At 46.1% G+C, this 27,035-nt stretch overlaps 1 protein-coding gene across 1 annotated transcript in view; it reads right to left on the bottom strand.

Moving 5' to 3' along the window:
• LOC141166623 (uncharacterized) overlaps positions 1-27,035 on the bottom strand; it is a 170,577-nt gene that overhangs the window by 10,393 nt on the left and 133,149 nt on the right. Inside the window, exon 10 of the mRNA XM_073653482.1 lies at positions 13,944-13,975. Coding sequence (XP_073509583.1) covers positions 13,944-13,975 — 32 coding nt within the window. The remainder of the gene's footprint in view (positions 1-13,943; positions 13,976-27,035) is intronic.

Raw genomic sequence — 27,035 nt, forward strand, 5'->3', positions numbered from 1 at the left:
TTTCCGCCCGGTGGACACAGAGGATTTTCGAGACCTTATGTCCGTCGCAGTGCCCCAGTACCAGATGCCCAGTCGGCACTACTTCTCAAAGAAAGGTGTGCCTGCGCTCCACCAGCATGTCGCACACAACATCACCGCTTCTTTGAGAAACTCTGTGTGTGACAGGGTGCATTTCACCACAGACACTTGGACGAGTAGGCATGGACAGGGGCGTTACATGTCGCTGACTGGGCACTGGGTAACTATGGTGACAGCAGGACAAGGGGCTGCTGTCCAAGTCTTGCCGTCCCCACGAGTTGTGCGTCAATCCTCTTTATGTCAAAGTTCCTCCACTGCTTCTGCCTCCTCAACCTCCTCTCGGTCTTCCACCTGCACCCAAAGCCTGTCTGGTCATGCCACAAGCTTTCTAACTGCGCAGAAGGGATCCTGCACACCTCCTTACTATGCTGGCAGTAGGGCTCAACGTCATCAGGCGGTTTTTACTTTGAAATGTCTGGGAAATGTGAGTCACACAGCTGAGGAGTTGTGGTAAGCTCTGGAGAACCAATTTCATGAATGGTTGTCTCCACTGGACCTGAAACCAGGGAAGGCCGTGTGCGACAATGCTGCAAACCTGGGTGCGGCCCTTCGCCGGGGCAATGTCACACACGTGCCTTGTATGGCTCACGTGTTGAACCTGGTTGTCCAGCAATTTTTAGCCCACTATCCCAGACTAGATGGCCTTCTGCAGAGGGCGCGCTCGCTGTGTGCTCACTTCCACCGTTCGCATCCCGCAGCTCAGCGACTTACATCTCTACAGAAGTCGTTGGGCCTGCCACTTCACCGGCTAAAATGCGATGTGCCTACCCGGTGGAATTCAACTCTGCACATGTTGCAGTGACTGTGGCAGCACCAACAAGCCCTGGTGCAATACGTTCTGACGTATAGCCTGGGCCAACGAGATCCAGAGGTGGGGCAAATCACGCTGGAGGAGTGGTCTCAGATCAGGGACCTATGCACCCTTCTGCACAGTTTTGAAATGGCGACGAAGATGTTTAGTGCTGACGATGCCATTATCAGCATGACTATTCCGGTGATTTACATGCTGGAGCACATGTTAAACAGAATTCGGAGTCAGGTGGTGGCACAAGAAGAGGTGGAGGAAGTAGAGGAGGAGGAGTTGTATGCGGAAGGGCTAACATCTGCAAGGTCCAGACGGTCGGCAGCACCAAGGCGGCAGGCATGTGAGGGTGGGGGAGATGGTTTTACCAGGGCGCATGGTAGCAGCCAAACTAGTGAGGAAGGTGCAGGAGCCCAGGAAGAAGTGGAGGACGAACTGATGGAAGACTCATCAGATGAGGGAGACCTTGATCACATTTCTGTTGTGCGAGGTTGGGGGGAGAGGACAGAGGAAGGAAGCATGATTGTTACCTCGCCACCAACACAACAGGGACTTGGTGCTCCTGGATGCGCAACACACATGAGTGCCTTCTTGCTGCACTACCTGGAACATGACCCTCGAATTGTGAGAATTAGAAATAATCCTGACTACTGGGTTGCCACACTGTTAGATCCCCGGTACAAAAGTAAATTTGCAGAAATTATTCCTGCCATAGAAAGGGATGCACGCATGCAGGAGTATCAGCAGAGACTGTTGCAGAATCTTACATGTGCTTTTCCACAAAACACCAGTGGTGCACGTAGTGAATCTCACAGTTCCAACTTGCCAACCGTGGGACCGTCAAGTGTTCAGCACTCAAACCGTAACAGAACCACAGTATCTGCTGGTAACATCAATTTTGCGGAATCATTTCTCCACTTTTTTAGCCCATCCTTTGCAAGGCCACAGGAGACAAGAAGTCTGACACATAGTCAACGCCTAGAGACGATGGTACAGGAGTATCTCCAAGTAAACATTGAAGCCATGACTGTGTCACTGGACCCTTGCTCTTTTTGGGCTTCCAATCTGGATAAATGGCCGGAGCTAGCCACTTACGCCTTGGAGATTTTGTCATGCCCCGCAGCCAGCGTTCTGTCTGAACGTGTGTTCAGCGCTGCTGGTGGTGTGCTGACAGATAAGCGCACGCGGCTCTCCACTGATAATGTAGACAGACTCACGTTCATAAAGATGAACAAATCATGGATCCGAAACGACTTTTCTACCCCTGTGTCATCCTGGGGAGAGTAAAAGCTTGATGATTGGTTAAAATCACCCTACCAACCGTTTTAAGCTTTCAAATTACTAATCATGTTTATCTGTATCTTGGCTGGAAAATAATTTGGGCTTTGTAGCAGTGTGCAGCACTGATTCTATTAGGCCATCTATAATAAGCTCCACCAGATTTAAAATTACTAATCATGTTTATCTGTATCTTGACTGGAAAATAATTTGGGCTTTGTAGCAGTGTGCAGCACTGATCCTATTAGGCCATCTATACTAAGCTCCACCAGATTTAAAATTAATAATAATTTTTAGCTGCATCTAGCCCGGAAAATAATTTTTGGGCTCCGAGATGCGCAAGACACATAAGTGCCTTCTTGCTGCACTACCTGCAACATGACCCTCATATTGTCAGAATTTGAAGTAATCATGACTACTGGGTTGCCACACTCTTAGATCCCCCAAACTTTTCGATCAACCTTTTCATTTTAATAAAGACCAAAAAAATGGTCATTTTTGAAATTATAAGCATTAGCAGGTTATTAGAAACTGAAATCAAACAGTTTTCAACTCAAAACTTTATTCTAGGTGATGTTACATTTTCACATAGGACCCCTTGTTCGAAAGGAGCTTCTGAACTCTCTCGTCCATTGAATTTGTCAGGTTTTGGATGGTTTCTGCTTCAATTGTTTTGCATGAGGACAGAATACCCTCCCAGAGCTGTTGCTTAGATGTGAACTGCCTCCCGCCATCATAGACACTCCTTTTGATGATGCTCCAGAGGTTCTGAATGGGGTAGAGGTCAGGGGAGCATGGGGGTCACACCATAAGTTTGTCCCCTTTTATGCCCATATCAGCCAGAGATGCAGATGTTTTATGTGCAGCATGAGATGGTGCATTATCATGCAAAAAAATGATCTTGCTGTGAAATACACGGTTCTTCTTCTTGAACCATGGCAGGAAGTGCTGTTTGAGAAAATCCACATACATTATGGAGTTCATCTTTACCGCCTTCAGGGATCCTAAAGGGGCCGACAATCTCTCTCCCCATGATTCCAGCCCAAAACATTACTCCACCTCCTCCTTGTTGGCGCTGTAGCCGTGTTTGCGTGGGGTGTCCATCAACCAGCCATCCTCCACTCCATCCATCTGGACCATCGAGCGCTGCACGGCACTCATCCGTGAACAAAACAGTTTTGAAATCAGTCTTCATGTAATGTTTGGCCCACTGGAGCCGTTTCTGCTTGTGTGAAGAGGATAGAGGAGGTCAACAGGATGGCATATGCACAGCTGAAAACCTCTGAAGGACCCTGCATCTTGTTGTTCGGGGGACGTTGGAGGCACAAGCAGCTTCAAAAACTTGTCTGCTGCTATGACAAGGCTTTTTTGCCGCTGCTCTTTCAACCTGACGTAATTGCCTGTAGGAAAGAGTCCTCAATTTGCCCTTATCAGCACGCACACGTGTGTACTGTGAATCAGCTACATACTTCTTGATTGCCAAGACACTTCATCCTGATCATCGCACAATGTTGATTGTAGTCATGCCTTGACCTAAACACTCCACAATTTGTTGCTTCTCAGCAGCCGACACATCCTATTTCTTTCCCATTTTGGCAGAAAATGTAGGCTGCTTAATAATGTGAGACAGCCTTCTTAAGTAGTCTTGCCTTTCATTGGACACACCTGCCAAACTAATTAGCACAGGTGTCTGCAATTGCTTACAGTGATATAAAGAGCCCTGACACACATCACCATCAATGAGTTTAACTGACAAACAAACAAATTCTTCCCTTATCACTCCTAAACACTTTTTGCATAATAATTTGGAACACAGTGTACATGTGCTTTTCCACAAAACACCAGTGGTTCACGTAGTGAATCTTACAGTTCTAACTTGCCAACCGTGGTCTGTATGGAGTTGTTCAATAAAGGGCCCAATATTAAGATAACATAGATGGGAGAGGTCTCTATGAATAGGAATCCCTAAGTATTTGATACCCTGTGAGGGCCAGGCAAAGGGAAAGTTGGACTGGATGGAATCCTATATGGATTTGGGGAGGGAGACATCGAGGGCCTCAGACTTCGCTGCATTGATTTTAAAATTTGACCATGTAACAAAGTGATCTATTTCAGCCATAACAGCATGGATGGATATATGTGATTGAGTGATATATACTAGGACATCATCAGCAAATAGAGAGCACTTGTACTCGGTGCCTCCCACCTCAATCCACCTAATATTGGGGTTATGGCGAATTGATGAGAGCAGGTGCTCCATCACTAGGATATATAAGAGAGGGGACAGAGGACATCCCTGCCTTGTCCCATTGGTGATTGTGAAAGGTGATGAAAATGTTCTGATGCACCCCCTGGGCCTTGGGACACCTGGAGCCGGACCCTTTTTGGTGGATGCTGGTGGTTGTAGTCTTCGTGGCGGCGACCCGGTTCCATGGCTCAGGGTGGTCAAACCAGTGGCGGAACTATTTATGTGGTTTTGATGTTTAAATGTCCGACTACGCCACCCGTGGATTGCGGTCAGAGTGAACCGCCGCTGCAGGGCAGACCGCTGAGGCTGGTGTTGTGGGTGCAGCAGAGCGTAGCATAACTCCCCACGGGAGGAGTATAGCCTCAGGGCAGTGTATGCGGAGGATGGGGGTGATGGTGCAGGGCAGCAGCAGTAACGACACGGAGTCAGTGATGCAGTCCAGGGCCTTTACTCACAGTTCTTATTATCCAGACCACGTCTGCAGGTAACGGCTGCCCACATCGTACTGTGCTCACCAGGTGAGGGGCTCAGACAACTCCCAGATAACTTTGGAGCGCTTCACAGGACCCCCTTTGTGTGTCCTTTGTCTGGCCTTTTTTACCAACCCTTCTGTCCGGCTGCCTCGGGCCTCCTCTTGGTAAACTTGGCGCCAGTTTCCCTGACCCTATGTGGTGCCTTCCTAGCGGGTGTAGCGAGGGGCTGCGCCACATAAAATGTCACAGCCTCTGGTTTCTAGCTGATGGTCGTTTCCTGCCTCCACTAGTTTCGGGGACCGGTCTCCCCCTTTGGCCTGACCCCTCCACGCAGGTGGATTCGGGCGTGCGGTGGCGACTCGCCCGTCCGCACCCCTGGGATCCCTTCATTCCTCATTCCTGGAGCCTTCTCCGCTCCTCTTCCTTCCTTCTCCCTCTTCCAGGCCTGGGCCTCTGTTACTAGGCCTGCCTCCGGAGCAGAGCTCATGCAGAGCCCCTGCTCCCTGCCACTTCTGCTCAGACTTCTCTGCACTGAACTAAGATGGTACCCACCTTTTATACTCCCTTCTCAATGCACCCAGGAACTGCTTCCTCCCTGCTCCTGCACTACAGGGTTCCCCTTCCTCAGTGTTCCCTCCCCCCACTCCAGCCAGGGACAGGGACTGTCGTGCCCATCTCAGAGGCATATTGGTCGCCCTGCCCCACGGCAATGTGGTGTAATGCATGCAGGTGTCGGGTCCTGATCCACACTCCATCCTTACCTGAGAGTGAGATATCACACCTCTGGGTGAGGTGCAATACCTCTGTAGCAACCGAGCCCTCAGGGTGCTACAGTTCCATTTATCTTCAGCCTAGGTGACGTATTGTGATACAGGGCCGTGATTTTGGCTATAAAAGGGTCCCCTAGACCCCTACCCCAAGCTTTTTAAGAGAATCATATATGGCGTGCCAGGAGACTCTATGGAATGCTTTCTCAGCATCCAACGAGAGTATCTAATTACAAATTTTTAACTGCATCTAGCCCAGGAAATACTTTGTGCCTAGTAGCAGTGTTTGCTAGTCAGCGGATTAGCCCAGCTGTTAAGCAAGCTACACCACCTGTAGTTTGGACACTTAATTTTTTCAAAGGAAATGCTTCGGGACCACAGGATACTCAGTGAAGAGCATCAGGAGGCACCCCAAGGCATAGGGGCTGGGACTGGCAGTAGGATGCCTTGCAGTGGACAGCCGAGCTCGATCCTTATCAAAGCTTTTTAACTGCAGCAGCTTTAGTGGACGCTACTGGAGCTGGAATTACGCAGCTGCTGGCATGAGACTTGCCCTCCAATAGATCCTTGTAAACTGATTTAAAGTGTATTCATTCAAATTAGACAGACAATTTAAATTAAAAAGCTTAGAGCTGCCTCCACCACAGGGGGGCTCGCTCGACCCACCAGCGGACAGGCACCAGTATTGAGAGAGGGGGGCTGGCCGTCAGGGTTCACCGCAGCTCTGGCACAAACCCGGCGACACGGAGGTGGCACGGGCAGGAGCGGACTGAACGTGTCGGCTTCTCACTTTATGGATTTTAGAAGGGCATGACATGCCTATATCTGTGTCTCCCCCTCCTTTTACTCCTCCACCTCTTTTCTTTTCGCATAACTATATGTACTTGTCACTTTTACATGTGTTAGTTGTGTCTTCTGAGCAGTTTGTCAGCTTTTGGACACCTTTGAAGGTGTTTTCTATGTGTTTCTATGTGTTTTTGTTTGCCTGCCATTGGTTTTAACGGTGTTCGAAGGTGTTCGACGAACAGTTCGACGAACAGTTCGTCGAACACACGGGTGTTCGACGAACCGAACCGAACTCGAACACTACGGGGGTGGCTCAACACCACTCAAAACCCTAAACAGTTATTCAACACTTTCAATTCTTTCCTCCATGCCCCAGTGCCTCCTCCCTCTCTTCTCATCTCAGATGAAGACTTTGCCTCATTCTTCAAACAGAAGATTGACACCACCGGACAAAGCTTTTGCCTAAAGTCCCCATAGCCCCTCCTCATATCTACTGAAACCTTCACCTCCAAAACCAGCTTCTCCACCATTACAGAAGATCAACTTTCCTCTTTAGTCTCTAAATCATACCTCACCACCTGTGAACTTGACCCAATCCTGATCCACCTCATCCTTAACCTTACCAAAATCTTCATCCCAACCTTAACCCAACTTTTCAAAGTCAATGGCTAACCACTCTCCCCAGTCCCGCAAGCTTGCTGCCTAGGGGTAACACTAATCTGTCTTTCAAACCACATATCCAAGCCCTTTCCACTTGCTGCCGACTCCAACTCAAAAATATCTCCCAGAACCGCACATTCCTCAACCATGAATCTGCAAAAACACTAGTGTATGCCCTCATCATCTGATGCCTTGACAACTGCAACCTCCTGCTCTGTGGCCTTACCTCTAAGACACTCGCACCCCTCCAATCTATTCTAAACTTTGCTGCTCGACTAATCCACCTGTCCCCTCGCTATTCCCCGGCCTCTCCTCTCTGTCAATCCCTTCACTGACTCCCCATTGCCCAGAGACTCCAGTTTAAAACCCTAACCTTGGCATACAAAGCAATCCACAACCTGTCTCCTCCATACATCTGTGACCTAGTCTCCCAGTACTTACCTGCACGCAACCTCTGATCCCCACAAGATCTCCTTCTCTACTCCCCTCTTATCTCTTCTTCCCACAATCCCATACAAGGTTTCTCTCGTGCATCCCCTTATTCTGGAACTCTCTACTCCAACACATGAGACTCGCCTACCGTGGAAACCTTCACTCGCCTACCGTGGAAACCTTCAAAAGGAACCTGAAGACCTACCTCTTCTGACAAGCCTACAACCTGCAGTAACCCTCGCTCCACCACACCGCTGCACTACCAGCTCTACCATCACATACTGTATCCTCACCCATCCCTTGTAGATTGTGAGCCCTCGTGGGCAAGGTCCTCTCTCCTCCTGTACCAGTCGCCTACTTGTTTTTCATCAAAATTATTATAATTATTTTTGCTATGTATACACCCTTTTTCACATATAAAGCACCATGGAATAAATTATACTATAATAATAAATAAAAATAACAATAATCGCATTATAATCTTATGCATGCTTGCACAGAACAATCACGGGTCTCATCAGTGCCAGAAAAGATCCGGAAATTATGAGCGGCAGTGATAAGAAAATGCAATGAAAACCAGGGTGTTAAAGGTGAGTCGTAAGGTGAGTAGTGATGGGCGGACTCTTGGATGTTGGGGTTCGTTGGGTTAGGCCGAACATTTAAAACAAGTTTGGTTCGAGTACCAGAAATTGTACCCATACTCGAGCTCGAACCCCATTCAAATGAATGGGAGGTCCAAACATCCTGCATTTCCCACGATGTCATCTGTGTGACAGTGCGGGAGACACCAGCGATAACAAACTTACTGCCGGTCAGAGCGCTGCGGCTCCCACGCTGTCACACAGATGACAGTGTGTGAGCCAGCAGCTCTGACCGGCGGTAAAAAGGTTACCGCAGGTCACAGGCGTCAGCTGATGAGAGTACTACTCTCATCATCCTATGCCTGGTCTTGCTGATAGTAGCGTGGACAAGCGTACGCCGATTAGAGTATTCACCAGCCGGCACCTGTGTAATAAAAAAATTTAAAAAAATGACGCAGTCCTCTCTATTTTTGCTAGCGCAAGAAAAACTAGGCGTCAGCCCCCAGCTGTCAGCTTTATATTGGCTGGTTATCAAAAATAGAAGGGTCTCATGCTGTTTTTTAAATTAAAAAAAACTGCGTGGTGTGGCGCCCCTGAGGGTTCGACCGCCACAGGAATGCTGCACTTCTTCAATGGAGTGTGGTGTTCCTCCTCTGAGGTAAGGCCGGTGTGATGGTAGTGACCTAGCCTTTTGCATCCAACACCACATTCCACCAGAGGGAGCTAGTATGCACTAGGTGCTGCTCCCCTGGTTACAGGGAGACTGGGGAACACAAAGTGATAGGAACCAGTTAGTGGGTGTGGGTGGAGGAACACTAGTTAGTTACACTTTAGATTTCATATTTAATAGAATGCCATCTTTGATCTTGGTCCTTCAGTCCTTTTTTTGTTCAGAGTTCTGTTCTCTGGCGGTTCTGTCCTTTTCTTTGGTCCTTGAGTCTAGCCTTTGCTAGTCTGTCGGCTGTCACTGTGCTGTCAAAATACTGTGTGTAATGTGACTTCCCTCCGGGAGCGCAGATCCTGTGTGGGCCTGCACCGGCATGGGACACAGCCCTCGTACCCTGATCTTGGGACGAGAGGTAGGTTGCAGACAAGGAATGTCTCAACCTGGCCGAGGACCAGGATCAAGAAGGCCCGGGAGCTTTAGAGTGTGGCTCCCTAGCAAATGGGTCCCAGGGAGGATGCAGACGGATTGGAGCACGCCACCTGTCCTCGCCTACCTGATCTATTCAGAGGGATTCTGGCTGCAAGAGGGGTACCGGCCCCCGACACCCGACCTTGTACTCCACGTCCAGGACGGGAAAGCCCGGTTAGGCCCTGAGGATCCCAGCGGGCGTCTGATGGAGAGGAATTGCCACCCGAGCCCTACACCTGAGAGGAGCTCAGAGGGAGACCCAGCCTATCTACACATGCACAGATGGGAAAGGGTGAAGTCTGTAGTGCAGGAACACTCTGGTGTAGGGTCGCTACCGAACACTGGACTTCCTCGGAGGTAGTCGGACCCCCGTCCCTGGTGGCCGCAGGACTCCGCGAGGAGCAGGGAGTCGCCTTCCTGCTAACATCTCTGAGTGAGTAAAGCTTTGGAAGTTCACCCCTATGGCCTCCGGAGTGTTCATTACGCGCCATACCACGTGACGCGGTGCCCGTACTCCCCGCGCTACTACTACTACTACCCCCCCCTTTATCCTGCCTTGCCTGCCCTGAGGCCCTGCTCCGCCTGTGGGGAGCAGCGAGAACTTTAGCCTCCATGACACCGGGCCTCAGCGGACTGCTAGCGGCGCTGGTGGCCCTTCACCAGACACCACAGGTGGCGTAGTCGTTAATTAAGCCACTCAACCCGGATTAGCCCACACCATCTCTGTCTAATGTGACGGCCCTGAGCACGGGTCGGGCCCGGGCCACGGCTACATCCCATCTCTTCGACACAGAGCCCGACAACGAGTCCCCCAACACCCAGGGTAAAACACGGGCTTTCTGAGTAGAGGCGTCACACGTGGTCTCTCACATTTTTGATCACCAGTCAAGCTAAAAAATGATCATCAAGAGAATGCCAAGAGTGTGCAAAGCAGTCATCAAAGCAAAAGGTGGCTACTTTGAAGAGCCTAGAATATAAGACATATTTTCAGTTGTTTCACACTTTTTTGTTAAGTATATAATTCCACATGTGTTAATTCATAGTTTTGTTGCCGTCAGTGTGAATGTACAATTTTCAAAGTCATGAAAATACAGAAAAATCTTTAAATGAGAAGGCGTGTCCAAACTTTTGGTCTGTACTGTATATATATATATATATATATATATATATATATATATATATATATATATATATATATATATACACTGTATATGTTCTCTATCCTGGTATATATGTGCCTCATCCTGGCCCCATCCTGGTACATGTATCCCCATCCTTGCGTATGTCCCCCAATCTTCCACTGTTCTTTAATGTATAGAAAAAAATAAACCATTATACTCACCAGGGGTGTACATATACAGTAAGACACGGTGACTCTTAGTAGAAGTCTCATAGAGGCCAGCGTTACCACAGTTCAGAGCCGCAGGGTCTCGCAGGAGCTGGCAACTTGGATTCTGCACTGCAACCAAAGGTCACTCCTGGTCATGTCTCATGAGTGATGACGCTACTGAGTTACTGACGTCATCGCTCGTGAGACATGACCGAAACAACACTCTATAGGTTGCTGTATGGAATCCCTGGATGTCGTGGAAACCCCAATGGATTACGTCAGAGCTGCAAGGATGATTTTTTACTAATAAATTGGTGAATGAGGGAATGTTTCTTGTTTTTATTTCTTTACCTCTCTTTTTATATGTCTTTCAGGTTCTCATTTTCTGGACTACTTCAGATTCACTGGATTAAGTCGTTTGTGGTTTTTGTTGTTTTTTTATAAAATAGGTGAATGAGGTGTCGGGCAGAGTGATTAAAATAAAATATTTTTTCTGTGTGTGTGTTTTTATTTTTGATTACTGGTTAGTAATAGGGATGTCTAACGCCTCTCCATTACTAATCTATGGGCTTGATGCCAGCTGACATTACAAAGCTGGCATAAACCCTATAAACCATTACCCCGATTGTCAACACACCAGGGCAATTGGGAAGAGCAGAGGCAAAGCACCAGAACTGATGCATCTAATGGATGCGCCAATTCTGGGGCGGCTGCAGGCTGCTACTTTTATGCTGGAAATGGCAAGATAACCATGGACCTTCCCAGATTATTAATATCAGCTCACAGCTGTCTGCTTTGCCTTTGCTGGTTATCAAAAATGTTTTTTTGGGTCCCCCAATTTTTTAAAAATAGAAAAGACAAAGTAAACAGCTGTGAGCTGATATTAATAGGCTGGGAATTTCCATAGTTATCTGGCTCTTCCCAGCCTGATAATTAAAGCTTGCAGCTGTCTGCTTTCCCTTAGCTGGTTATTAAAAGTAGGGGGGAACCCACATCATTTTTTTTCTACTTTTTTATTTAATAGGTTTAATGAGGCTAAACACCCTTTAGTGCCACATGAAAGGCACTAAAGCATTCTAGTTTATTATACTATACGTAGGGGGCTTGTGAAATTATATATGTACACGACATCTATATATCTATTCTACATATCTATTCTATATATCTATTCTAGTCTGATGGCCCGGGCTGTGAATTTACTGTACATCGCTGCTAAAAAAGGTTGGGTTTCCTTTGATATGTGTGCATAAAATCAGACGGCACACGCATGGTCCGTGTGCTGTGCAATTTTTTTTTCCACACCCATTGATGTACAGTACAGACCAAAAGTTTGGACACACCTTCTCGTTTAAAGAATTTTCTGTATTTTCTTGACTACGAAAATTGTACATTCACACTGAAGGCATCAAAACTATGAATTAACAAATGTGGAATTATATACTTAACAAAAAAGTGTGAAACAACTGAAAATATGTCTTATATTCTAGGTTCTTCAAAGTAGCCACCTTTTGCTTTGATGACTGCTTTGCACACTCTTGGCATTCTCTTGATGAGCTTCAAGAGGTAGTCACCGGAGATGGTCTTCCAACAATCTTGAAGGAGTTCCCAGAGATGCTTAGCACTTGTTGGCCCTTTTGCCTTCACTCTGCGGTCCAGCTCACCCCAAACCATCTCGATTGGGTTCAGGCCTGGTGACTGTGGAGGCCAGGTCATCTGGCGTAGCACCCCATCACTCTCCTTCTTGGTCAAATAGCCCTTACACAGCCTGGAGGTGTGTTTGGGGTCATTGTCCTGTTGAAAAATAAATGATGATCCAAGTAAACGCAAACCGGATGGAATAGCATGCCGCTGCAAGATGCTGTGGTAGCCACGCTGGTTCAGTATGCCTTCAATTTTGAATAAATACCCAAGAGTGTCACCAGCAAAGCACCCCCACACTATCACACCTCCTTCTCCATGCTTCACGGTGGGAACCAGGCATGTAGAGTCCATCCGTTCACCTTTTCTGCGTCACACAAAGACACATTGGTTGGAACCAAAGATCTAAAATTTGGACTCATCAGACCAAAGCACAGATTTCCACTGGTCTAATGTCCATTCCTTGTATTCTTTAGCCCAAACAAGTCTCTTCTGCTTGTTGCCTGTCCTTAGCAGTGATTTCCTAGCAGCTATTTTACCATGAAGGCCTGCTGCACAAAGTCTCCTCTTAACAGTTGTTGAAGAGATGTGTCTGCTGCTAGAACTCTGTGTGGCATTGACCTGGTCTCTAATCTGAGCTGCTGTTAACCTGTGATTTCTGAGGCTGGTGACTCAGATAAATTTATCCTCAGAAGCAGAGGTGACTCTTGGTCTTCCTTTCCTGGGGCGGTCCTCATATGAGCCAGTTTCTTTGTAGCGCTTGATGGTTTTTGCAACTGCACTTGGGGACACTTTCAAAGTTTGCCCAATTTTTCGGACTGACTGACCTTCATTTCTTAAAGTAATGATGGTCACTTGTTTTTCTTTACTTAGCTGCTTTTTTCTTGCCATAATACAAATTCTAACAGTCTATTCAGTAGGACTATCAGCTGTGTATCCACAAGACTTCTGCACAACACAACTGATGGTCCCAACCCCATTTATAAGGCAAGAAACCCCACTTATTAAACCTGACAGGGCACACCTGTGAAGTGAAAACCATTTCTGGTGACTACCTCTTGAAGCTCATCAAGCGAATGCCAAGAGTGTGTAAAGCAGTCATGAAAGCAAAAGGTGGCTACTTGGAAGAAGCTAGAATATAAGACATATTTTCAGTTGTTTCACACTTTTTTAAGTATATAATTCCACGTGTTAATTCATCGTTTTGATGCCTACAGTGTGAATGTACAATTGTCATAGTCATGAAAATACAGAAAAATCTTTAAATGAGGTGTGTCCAAACTTTTGGTCTGTAATGTACTTTGGTGAGTGTGATCCGATTCTCGCATCCAATCGCAGCATGCTGCTATTTTTTCCCAGCCCAATTCGAGCTGAGAAAAATCTAGCAGATGAGCACTGACTCATTTCATAACATTGTTCAGAATGCAATGAAATGTTTTCTCGCATCGTACTCCTCCGTATTATATGCCAGTGTGAGCGAGCCCTTATATTGACAGGAACAGGAGGTCTGTTAGATCATGCATATACAGTATGTGGAGTATATATTTTGGCTCATGTGGTTTTATTTGTTTTTTTTTCTACCTTTATTCCTACCCTAATATGTATTTTGTTTGTCCTATAAGTGTATTTTAATGTAAAATTGAATAAATCTTTTTTCATTTCATTTTAATTTTTTATTTTGCAATACCTTTTGAAAACTATAGTAACCTGCTGTATGCTTTCACATAAAACTTACAGGAGGTGCGACTACGGTGCCTTCTCTTTTCCCTAGAGGATAAAAGTAACCTGTTATTAAAGTGGATGCAATAATTTATCATACTAACTGTTTACAATATTAAAGATGACTTGTCCCTGGATTTATTATTTTAAACTGTATACCTCCAATACTGATTCTGGAACAATTTTTTCTATGCTCATTCATTCCAAAGTTATGCTCCCTGTTATTAAACATGAAAATTTCCCTTCAACCAACTGTGCATATACCACAGAACTTTTCTGTGGGCATTTGAATTTTCTCCTCTATGACAGAAGTTCTGTGGTACATGCCCAGTTGGAGGAAGGGAAAATTAGCATTTTTATTACTGAGGAGCATAACTTTGGAATGGAGGGGCAAAAGTAATCTGTTCCAGAATCAGTGGAGGAGCAACAACTAGAGAATGTATTCAGTTTAAGTTAAAAAAAAAACATTCAAGGGTCCTCATTAGCAAGTTCTCCAAAATCTGAAGTAACTGGTGTGCTTACTTTTAATCCATGTCAAAATGGTTCTATAATCCTTTTTGAAAGATTTAAATCTATCTCCACCCACTTAGCCTGATTGACAGTCCCCTTCTGCTATTGAAATCTCATATTCCTCAGTATAAGCTTCAGTTGTCAGTTAGGCTGGTCGGGGGAGATTGTATACATATGGACTCATCAGCTCTTTCTCTCTTTTCATATGGATAAAATAAGGATTTTAATTGTAGAATTATACAGTCATTGTTACCTCAATGATTTTCAAAGTAATGACATCAGTCTCATCAAGTCTAATAGATCTATTTAATAATGTATGCAGTTTACTTTGTAACATCTGGTGACAAATCTGCTTTGAAGAGAAACTGTCAGTAGGGTCAACCCTCCTAAGCCATCAATATGGGCATGTAGGGTCACAGGAAGCTAAAAAAATGATACCTTTGATATCTGCGATCCGATGTCTTATTCCAGAGAAAACCACACTTTTCTTTTATGTAAATTAGCTGTTCCAGGACTATGGGCTGGACACTGATCTGCATGACATTCTGCCTCCAGAACTTATTTTAAATAAAAGGTAGAGTTACCAGTGTGAGGGTATGTGCACATGATGCAGAAATGCTCAGGAATTTTTCCTGAGCATTTCTGCATCTCCCTGGCAGAAAAAAACGCATGCGGATTGTACATGCGGATTGTACATGCATTTTCCTGCCAGGGACAAGCTTCACTTTCATTTCCGCATGCGGATTGACAAGCGCTTCCCAAGCGATTTTAGCATCACTTGGAAAGTGCTTGTCAACTTCACACTATATAAATCCATGCAACCGGCATGGATTTATATAGTGTGTGAATGTCAAAAAATAAAAAAATAAATATATACTACCCTCCGATGGCCCCCGGTGTTCTGCTTCCCTCCGTCCCGGGTGCCGGCAGTGTAAGACTGAAGGACCTGCCGACGTCAGCGTCACGTGACCCGTTACATGACTCTGACGTCAGCGTAGGTCCTTCATTCAACCGCGAAGTGCCCGGGAAGCCAGGAGGATGCAGCGCGGGACGCCGGAAGGTGAGTATATATATATTTTTTATTTTATTCTTTTTTTTTAATGGTACCTGGGTCTGGATGAGAGTCCTCTCATCCACACCCGGGTACCATCCGCACATTAGAACGCATGGAATGCGCATCTACATATACAGTGATGCGGATTCCATGCATTCTAATGCAAGTCAATGGCGTCGAAAAATCAGCGTTTCCGCAAAATTAATGGACACGCTGCGGAAAAATCCGCATCATGGGCACAGCACATGCGGATTTCCATTGGGGAACATTGCTGCCCTTCTACCATGTGTTTTTAATGCGTTTCCGCAGCGTTTCCGCAGCTGCAGAAACGCCGCGGAAACGCATTAAAAACGCATCGTGTGCACACAGCCTGAGACATGTAATGTTTACCAGTATTACTAATGTGATGTCTAATGGCTGCTCTCTGCTCTCCTGATCTCACTGCAGAGCTGTGTGTGATTATAACTGACATATCTGCAGGTTCATCTCAGCTTTAATCTCACAGGCAGACAGGTTTGTAATATTGTTGCCATAAAGCAGGGTTGTGAGAGCTGCAACTGCTTATCTGTTTTTAAAGGAACTCAGTCAGCACAGAATGACTGTTCAAACTAACTCCCGCCACTCAGTGCTTCATGGCAGGACTTGGCAATCATTTATATATACCTTCTCGCCTGCTTATTTTCCCTCAGTCTCCACACCCCCTTATTTAATTGACAGCTCTAGCTTCATAGAGCAAGAGAAGGGCGGAGATAGAGGGAAAGCAAGCATATAAGAAGATGGATTTAAATGACTTGCCCCGCCATGAAGCACCGAGCACCTGTGCTTGGTTTAAACAGTCATTCAGTGCTGACAGAGTCCATTTAAAGAGACAAAGTGTTAAATTACTGGTGGAGTACAGCTGGAATGCAATAGCCGGATCAGCAGGAACAGGCAACAACAAGCTGTAGTAGAAGTCCTTGGAGGTAGCAATAGGAGTTGCAGAAAACAATCAGGACAGGAGTGGGAACAGTTTGGGTAAGACAGTTATAAGCTGCTAGAGACTGGACCTAGACAATACTCATAGCAATGAGTGTTCCATGTGGCTTTAAGTAGGCTTTAAGTAGGCACCAAAAGGCTTGAGGAGGAACTTCTGGGACCAGAGGGGATTACAGCTGAACATTAATAAATTGCATAAATTACTGCTTTACACACATTTATCTGCACGGCAGCTCATGCTCTCCTAATCAGGACATGTAAGGGTCTGTGGGGTCTTATACTGTGATGGGGACTACTGAAAGGGGGTCATCATATGATGTGGGGGGCTTGTGGCGACCATCATATTGTGGTGGGGACTAGAGATGAGCGGTGTTCGACTAGAACTGTTCGCCAATCTCAAATTCGAGCTGTTTTGGGCGGTGTTCGAGTTGTTCGACGAACCCGAACGATTTGCAAAAAATTCGGCTGTTCGAGGTTATGTTCGATAACTGTTCGTGCACCAAAAGCGTGTCCTGCATGTCTGGCGCTATTTAGAGCACCAATCATGCAGGGATTGTCTGCCACTCACTGTAATGCCACAGCCATGGTGGTTCTGGCATTACAGTGATTGCCCAAATCGATGGGAACAGTGCCAACAGTGAAACATGAAAAGCCGGCAATTCATCAGCGGCATACACCGGTACCCGACAATTTAGAACCGAAAGAATAGAGCTTCACACAGAGATTAGATAGATATAAACATGTCAGTCACATATATACGAAGTACAGTGAAAGTGCTGCTTACTGTACTTGTCATTTAGCGTAAAGGATTTATCAAAAAAAATAATAGTGTTTTCATGCACCGTCTCTTTAAAAAAGCCGGCCGGCAATTCAGCAGCGGTACCCGACAATTTATAACAGACAGAATAGAGCTTCACACATAGATTAGATAGATAGAAACATGTCAGTCACATATATATGAAGTACAGTGACAGTGTTGCTTACTGTACTTGTCATTTAGCGTAAAGGATTTATCAAAAAAAATAATAGTGTTTTCATGCACCGTCTCTTTAAAAAAGCCGGCTGGCAATTCAGCAGCGGTACCCGACAATTTATAACAGACAGAATAGAGCTTCACACATAGATTAGATAGATAGAAACATGTCAGTCACATATATATGAAGTACAGTGATAGTGTTGGTTACTGTACTTGTCATTTAGTATTAAAATAAAGGATTTATTATTAAAAAAATTGCCGTGGGGTTCCCCTTAATTTTAGGCTCTAGCGGAGGTTAAGCAGACGGCTGGGGCAGATGTTTGAAGCCTGGGAAGGGGGTAATACCCACGGAGCTTCCCAGGCTACTAATATCAGCCCCCAGCTGAATACATAGCCTTTACTAGCTATTAAAATGGGGGACCCCCCAAAAAAAATGACGTGGGGTCCCCCCTAATTTAATAGCTAGCAAAGGCTAGGCAGACAGCTGGGGGCTGATATTAATAGCCCAGGAAGGGAGCCATGAATATTGGCCCCCTCCCAGGCTAGAAACACCAGCCGTCAGCCGCCCCAGAAATGGCGCATTCATAGGATGCGCCAATTCTGGCACTTAGCCTCGCTCTTCCACGCTGCCCTGGTGCGGTGGCAGGGGGTAATAGGGTTGGGGTTGATGTCAGCTTATAATGCCAGCTGACATCAAGCCCAGGTTAGTAATGGAGAGGCGTCTATAAGACACCCCCATTACTAACCCCATAGTCAAAGTTAAAAAAAACACAAACACCCAGAATAAAGTCCTTTAATTGAAATAAAGACACAATCCTTTATTGTTCTAAATTAAACCATACTTACCGTCACGCCCATTCCAGCTGAAGCCAACGATCTCCTGCAATAAAAGAAAAATAACAAAGCAACCTCATCCTTACCTTTCCATGGTTCCCACGACAGCTTCAGCTCTGCTACATCGAGATGACAGGCTGGACCGCAGCAGAACGCTGCCATCCAGCCTCTCATCCCGCAGACACTGAGAAGCGCAGGCTTGCTTGCGCTGCTCAGCGTCTCTCTGTGACGACATCCAGATGAGCCGAGTTCATGTCCAATGAACTCGGCTCACCTCATGCACGTCACTGACAGCGTGGGAAAATTCTCACGCTGAAGCGGTGAGTGCAGGAGAATTCTCCCACGCTGTCAGTGACGTGCATAAGGTGAGCTCATGTCCAATGAACTCAGCTCACCTCCTGCACGTCACTGACAGCGTGGGAGAATTCTCCTGCACTCAGCGCTTCAGCGTGAGAATTCTCCCACGCTGAAGCGCTGAGTGCAGGAGAATTTTCCCACGCTGTCAGTGACGTGCATAAGGTGAGCTCATGTCCAATGAACTCAGCTCACCTCCTGCACGTCACTGACAGCGTGGGAGAATTCTCCTGCACTCAGCGCTTCAGTGTGAGAATTCTCCCACGCTGAAGCGCTGAGTGCAGGAGAATTTTCCCACGCTGTCAGTGACGTGCATGAGGTGAGCCGAGTTCATTGGACATTAACTCGGCTCATCTGGATGCCCTCACAGAGAGACACTGAGGAGCGCAAGCATGCCTGCGCTTCTCAGTGTCTGCGGGATGACAGGCTGGATGGCAGCGTTCTGCTGCGGTCCAGCCTGTCATCTCGATGTAGCAGAGCTGAAGCTGTCATGGGAACCACGGAAAGGTAAGGATGATGTTGCTTTATTATTTTTCTTTTATTTCAGGAGATCGTTGGCTTCAGCTGGAATGGGCGTGATGGTAAGTATGGTTTAATTTAGAACAATAAAGAATTGTGTGTTTATTTCAATTAAAGGACTTTTTTCTGGGTGTTGTGTTTTTTTTAAATACTTTACTAGAAATTCATGGTGGTCATGTCTAATATTGGCGTGACCCCATGAATTTCGGGCTTAGGGCCAGCTGATAATGCCAAGCTGGCCCTAACCCCTTTATTACCCAGTGAGCCACCGCATCAGGGCCCTGGATGAGTTGGGTACAGCGCCAGAAGATGGCGCTTCTATGAACGCGCCATTTTCCGGGGTGGCTGCGGACTGCAATTTGCAGCGGGGGTGGCCCAGAAAGCTTGGGCCTCCCTGCGCTGCGGATTCCAGCCCCCAGCTGCCTAGTTGTACCTGGCTGGACACAAAAACAGGGCGAAGCCCCACGTCAATTTTCTTTAAATTATTTCATGAAATAATTAAGAAAAAAAGGGCTTCCCTATATTGTTGTGTCCGGCCAGGTACAAATAGGCAGCTGGTGGTTGGGGGCAGCCCGTTCCTGCCTGCTGTACCTGGCTGGACACAAATATAGTGCGAAGCCCCACGTCAATTTTTTAAAAATTATTTCATGAATTTCCTGAAATAATTTAAAAAAATTGAAGTGGGGCTTCGCACTATATTTGTGTCCAGCCAGGTACAGCAGGCAGGAACGGGCTGCCCCCATCCACCAGCTGCCTATTTGTACCTGGCCGGACACAACAATATAGGGAAGCCCTTTTTTTCTTAATTATTTCATGAATTTCATGAAATAATTAAAAAAAATTGAAGTGGGGCTTCGCACTATATTTGTGTCCAGCCAGGTACAGCAGGCAGGAACGGGCTGCCCCCAACCACCAGCTGCCTATTTGTACCTGGCCGGACACAACAATATAGGGAAGGCCTTTTTTTCTTAATTATTTCATGAATTTCATGAAATAATTAAAAAAAAAGTACGTGGGGCTTCGCCCTATTTTTGTGTCCAGCCAGGTACAACTAGGCAGCTGGGGGCTGGAATCTGCAGCGCAGGGAGGCCCAAGCTTTCTGGGCCCCCCCCCGCTACAAATTGCAGTCCGCAGCCACCCCGGAAAATGGCGCGTTCATAGAAGCGCCATCTTCTGGCGCTGTACCCAACTCATCCAGGGCCCTGGTGCGGTGGCTCACTGGGTAATAAAGGGGTTAGGGCCAGCTTGGTATTATCAGCTGGCCCCAAGCCCAAAATTCATGGGGTCACGCCAGTATTAGACATGACCGCCATGAATTTCTAGTAAAGTATTTAAAAAAAAAACACCCAGAATAAAGTCCTTTAATTGAAATAAAGACACAATTCTTTATTGTTCTAAATTAAACCATACTTACCATCACACCCATTCCAGCTGAAGCCAACGATCTCCTGCAATAAAAGAAAAATAATAAACCAACCTCATCCTTACCTTTCCATGGTTCCCACGACAGCTTCAGCTCTGCTACATCGAGATGACTGGCTGGACCGCAGCAGAACGCTGCCATCCAGTCTGTCATCCCGCAGACACTGAGAAGCGCAGGCATGCTTGCGCTCCTCACTGTCTCGCTGTGACGGCATCCAGATGAGCCGAGGTCATGTCCAATGAACTCGGCTCACCTCATGCACGTCACTGACAGCGTGGGAAAATTCTCACGCTGAAGTGCTGAGTGCAGGAGAATTCTCCCACGCTGTCAGTGATGTGCATGAGGTGAGCTCATGTCCAATGAACTCAGCTCACCTCCTGCACGTCACTGACAGCGTGGGAAAATTCTCCTGCAATCAGCGCTTCAGCGTGAGAATTTTCCCACGCTGTCAGTGACGTGCATGAGGTGAGCCGAGTTCATTGGACATGAACTCGGCTCATCTGGATGTCGTCACAGAGAGACGCTGAGCAGCGCAAGCAAGCCTGCGCTTCTCAGTGTCTGCGGGATGACAGGCTGGATGGCAGCGTTCTGCTGCGGTCCAGCCTGTCATCTCGATGTAGCAGAGCTGAAGCTGTCGTGGGAACCATGGAAAGGTAAGGATGAGGTTGCTTTATTATTTTTCTTTTATTGCAGGAGATCGTTGGCTTCAGCTGGAATGGGCGTGATGGTAAGTATGGTTTAATTTAGAACAATAAAGGATTGTGTCTTTATTTCAATTAAAGGACTTTATTCTGGGTGTTTGTGTTTTTTTTAACTTTGACTATGGGGTTAGTAATGGGGGTGTCTTATAGACGCCTCTCCATTACTAACCTGGGCTTGATGTCAGCTGGCATTATAAGCTGACATCAACCCCAACCCTATTACCCCCTGCCACCGCACCAGGGCAGCGTGGAAGAGCGAGGCTAAGTGCCAGAATTGGCGCATCCTATGAATGCGCCATTTCTGGGGCGGCTGACGGCTGGTGTTTCTAGCCTGGGAGGGGGCCAATATTCATGGCTCCCTTCCTGGGCTATTAATATCAGCCCCCAGCTGTCTGCCTAGCCTTTGCTAGCTATTAAATTAGGGGGGACCCCACGTCATTTTTTTGGGGGGGTTCCCCATTTTAATAGCTAGTAAAGGCTATGTATTCAGCTGGGGGCTGATATTAGTAGCCTGGGAAGCTCCGTGGGTATTACCCCCTTCCCAGGCTTCAAACATCTGCCCCAGCCGTCTGCTTAACCTCCGCTAGAGCCTAAAATTAAGGGGAACCCCACGCCAATTTTTTTAATAATAAATGCTTTATTTTAATACTAAATGACAAGTACAGTAACCAACACTATCACTGTACTTCATATATATGTGACTGACATGTTTCTATCTATCTAATCTATGTGTGATGCTCTATCTTTCTGTTCTAAATTGTCGGGTACCGCTGCTGAATTGCCGGCCGGCTTTTTTAAAGAGACAGTGCATGAAAACACTATTATTTTTTTAAATAAATCCTTTACACTAAATGACAAGTACAGTAAGCAACACTCTCACTGTACTTATTATATATGTGACTGACATGTTTCTATCTATCTAATCTATGTGTGAAGCTCTATTCTTTCTGTTCTAAATTGTCGGGTACAGATGCTGAATTGCCGGCCGGCTTTTTTAAAGAGACGGTGCATGAAAACACTAATATTTTTTTTAATAAATCCTTTACACTAAATGACAAGTGCAGTAACCAACACTGTCACTGTGCTTCTTATATGTGTGACTGACATGTTTCTATCTATCTAATCTGTGTGTGATGCTCTATTCCTTCTTGTCTAAATTGTCGGGTACCGGTGTATGCCGCTGCTGAATTTGCCGGCCGGCTTTTTTAAAGAGAGTGTCTTCTGAGCAGTTTGTCAGCTTTTGGACACCTTTGCAGGTGTTTTCTATGTGTTTCTATGTGTTTTTGTTTGCCTGCCATTGGTTTTAACGGTGTTCGACGGTGTTCTAAGGTGTTCGACGAACAGTTCGACGAACAGTTCCTCGAACATCCCGGTGTTCGACGAACCGAACTGAACCCGAACACTACGGGGGTGGCTCAACACTAGTGGGGACTACTGTGGGGGCCAATATTATTTATTTATTTTATTTTACTCACCGTATTTTTTGGATTATAAGACACACTTCCCCCCCCCAAATTTGGGAGGAAAAAGGGTGTGTGTCTTATAATGAAAAGTTATGGTTACTTGGGGGGCGGCGTCGGATAGGGGTCCCAAACACAGGAGGTTGGCGGCGGCTGCGGCAGTAGCGGGGCGATTCTTCGGCCCCGCCCTCAGAAGAAATGTCAGTGATTCAAGGCGGTGGTGTTGGCGGCGGGAGCTGGCCGAGTTCTCTAGAGATCTCGATCTGCGCATGCTCCGGCAGGCCATTTTACAAAAGCACAGCGCAGGGCTATGTACAGGATAGGGAACCTCGCCTCCGCTCACCGCCGACTTCTGAGGACAGGGCCGCAGCATCGCCTCACTGAACTCGCCTAGCTCCCGCCGCCACCACCACCGCCTTGAATCACTGACATTTCTTCTGAGGGCGGGACCGCAGCATCGCCCGTCTCCTGTCGCAGCCTCCTCTGCCGCCAGTATCCGGTATGTGTGAGCCTGGCTCCTGTGACCCCCCCTCCACTACCACTGCCCCCAGGTAAAAAGGATTATAAGGTGCACCATTTTATTTAAAAAAAAACAACATATATTTTTTCCTATTTTGCACTCCAAAATTTGGGGTGCGTCTTATAATCCGCAAAATATGGTATATATTTAATCACTTATATAGCGCCATTAATTCCACAGTGCTTTACAGACATTATCGGCACTGTCACCATTGGGGCTCACAATTTACATTCCCTATCAGTATGTCTTTGGAGTCTGGGAGGAAACCGGAGAACCTGGATGAAACCGACACAAACACGGGGAGAATATGCAAACTCCTTGCAGATGTTGTCCTTGGTGGGATTTGAACCCAGTACCCCAGCGCTGCAAGGCTGCAGTGCTAACTGCTGATCCACCATGCTGCTTACTGTGTGTGGGGGAAATGTGCTGACCATCATACTGTGGGTACCTTCATTATATTGTTTAGAGGTCCTGTGGAGGGCATATGGGGCCATCAAACCGTGTTAGGATTAGAGATGAGCGGTGTTCGACTCGAACTGTTCGCCAATCTCAAATTCGAGCTGTTTTGGGTGGTGTTAGAGCCGTTCGACGAACAGGAACGATTTGAAAAAAATCCGGCTGTTCGAGGTTATGTTCGATCACTGTTCGTGCACCAAAATCGTAACTGGATTTTTTCACAGTAATGCTGTTAATCAATGTTAATACACAGTTTGAGTGTACAGTGGGCAGGGGATGGATCTCTGCAGAAATAATGAAGATCTCCATTTTTTTTTTCTTTCCCGCATTTACAGTGGGGAGGTGCAGTCTGTCAGCCTATCAGCAGCGCACACACGCAGCGAAGTGCTTTTTTTCACACAAGCAAGGGCATGTGTCATTGGCTGTGTATGTCACATGTCCTTGCCCTATAAGACCCAGCCATTTTCCACGTCGCCACCATTTTCTCACTGCTGCAGCTGCTGCTGCACCGCTGCTGCTGTGGGCGCTATACTTTCTAACTCTGTGAATTGCAAGCGAATTTGCTCTTAAATAGACAGATAGGTTGGAGTAGGGACTAGTTGTAATTGCAGCCCTTTTGAGGGCTAGGTTACAGCATTTCCTAGGACTTTTTGCCGGGCAGGTCTGTTTTAGTGCTGTGCAAGTGTTTTTCACAGCATTTGGTTAAATCTAGCTAAGCAAATCCTTTTGGGCCTCTTGCAGTGTGTGTTAGTCAGTGGAGTAGCCTATCTGTGTTGCAAGCTACACCACCTGTGTATGTAATACAATTTTTTTACTGCACCTAGTCAAGTAAAACCTTTTGGGCATAGTAGCAGTGTGTGGTACTCTTTGTATTAGGCCATCTATACTAAGCTCCACCAGCTTTGAAATTAATAATAATTTTTAGCTGCATCTAGCCCGGAAAATAATTTTGGACCTGTATCAGTTTGTGGTACTCATTCTATTAGGCCATCTACACTAAGCTCCACCAGCTTTGAAATTAATAATAATTTTTAGCTCCATCTAGCCCGGAAAATAATTTTGGGCCTGTAGCAGTGTGTGGTACTCAATCTATTAGGACATCTATACTAAGCTCCACCAGCTTTGAAATTAATAATAATTTTTAGCTGCATCTAGCCCAGAAAATAATTTTGGGCCTGTAGCAGTGTGTGGTACTCAATCTATTAGGCCATCTATACTAAGCTCCACCAGCTTTGAAATTAATAATAATTTTTAGCTGCATCAAGCCCAGAAACTAATTTTGGGCTTGTAGCAGTGTGTGGTACTCAATCTATTAAGCCATCTATACCAAGCTCCACCAGCTTTGAAATTAATAATAATTTTTAGCTGCATTTAGCCCAGAAAATAATTTTGGGCATAGTAGCAGTGTGTGGTACTCATTGTATTAGGCCATCTATACCAAGCTCCACCAGCTTTGAAATTAATAATAATTTTTAGCTGCATCTAGCCCGGAAAATAATTTTGGGCGTGTAGCAGTGTGTGGTACTCAATCTATTAGGCCATCTATACTAAGCTCCACCAGCTTTGAAATTAATAATAATTTTTAGCTGCATCTAGTCCCGAAAATAATTTTGGGCATAGTAGCAGTGTCTGTTACCCATTGGAGTAGCCCATCTGTACCAAGCTATACCACCTTTGCATTTAATAACAATTTTTTACTGCATTAGCCAAGTTAAACCTTTTGGGAATAGTAGCAGTGTCTGGTAGTCAGTGGAGTAGCCCATCTGTACCAAGCTACACCACCTTTGTATTTAATAAAAATTTTTACTGCATCTAGTGAAGTAAAACCTTTTGGGCCTATAGCAGTGTCTGTTACTCATTGTAGTAGCCCATCTGTACCAAGTTACACCACCTTTGCATTTAATAACAATTTTTTACTGCATCTAGCCAAGTAAAACCTTTTGGGCCTGTAGCAGTGTCTGTTGGAGTAGCCCATCTGTACGGATATGCAGCGATACTAAATAACCAATGGTGCCCAAGCTTATGGCCTCCGTATTGGGCAGAACAAGTGCTGACAAAAAAACAGACACTTCTGGAACTCTTCCCAATAGTGGTAGCAATAGAAATATGGGGCGCGCGCCTGGCTAACAAATATATACACTTCATAACAAAAAACACCAGCCTAGCGCACTGCATTAATAAGATGGCATCATCGTCTCTCCCAGTGCTAGGCCTACTACGCCGGCTAGCATTCCTTTGCCTAAAACACAATGTATGGGTCCGCGCTAGCCACGATGCTGAGGGGTCTAACGCTGCTGCTAATGCTTTATCACAATTCAATTGGCAGATTTTCACAGAGCTCCTCCCCAACGCCCACCCATCGGGCAACAGTTGCCCACCCTCCCTATGGGATGTAGTGGCAAATAGTTGATGCCATTAATCAGAGCGTCAGTTGTCCCATCGACGTGGCAAGCATACGGTAAGGCATGGGAAGAGTGGACATGACTAGCAGCAGGCAGACGGGTTGACCAATGTGAACAAGCCAGATTACAAGTCACCATAGAATTTCTCCACCAGCTAATGATGAGGGGCATATCAGGGGCGTCAGCGCAGCGGTGTCTGACCGGAGTAGCATTTCACTTCCAACTACTGAATTGGGCAGATGTGACAAAGAGATTCATCATCAGACAATCCATAAAAGGGTGGAAAAGGGGTCAGCCAAGTCAGGAGTGTAGACGTCCCGTCCCGTGTCACTAAAACTGACTTCTCACATCATATCCCTAACACCATTAACATGATACTCACAATTTGAAGCAACACTACTGTCTACTGCATTTGCGATCACCTTCTTCGGGGCGCTATGCATAAGCGAATTAGTCCCTCAATCCAAAATTAATACCAGTGGAGGCTTATTACACCAGGACTTAGTCATAGCCAATAATGCATTACGTCTACGCATACGCAAATCGAAAACGGTTCCAGTGGGCAGGGGCGCTTGGGTACTTCTACAACCCACAAACGGTACACTGAGTCGGGTAACAATAGTAAAAAAATATATATAACCATCAGATCACAAAGTAATTTCTTCCTATCACACATTGATGGAACGCCATTATCAAGATACCAGTTCCAAGCTATATTTAATAAATGCCTAACATCGGCAGGGAACCTCCCCAAAGATTACGGGACACACTCATTCCGCATAGGCGCGGCCACGGAAGCAGCAAGAGCAGGACTGTCAGAAATGGAAGTTCAGAGGATAGGGAGATGGCGATCCACGTGTTTGGCGAGATACATAAGACCGAACTTGTTATCCTAACGTGGTTTGTTTCTTTTACAGGTGACGC

The sequence above is a fragment of the Phyllobates terribilis genome, unplaced genomic scaffold, assembly GCF_046119375.1.
Source record: "Phyllobates terribilis strain yellow unplaced genomic scaffold, ASM4611937v1 Scaffold_1__5_contigs__length_1240528914, whole genome shotgun sequence".
Classification (NCBI taxonomy): Eukaryota; Metazoa; Chordata; class Amphibia; order Anura; family Dendrobatidae; genus Phyllobates; species Phyllobates terribilis.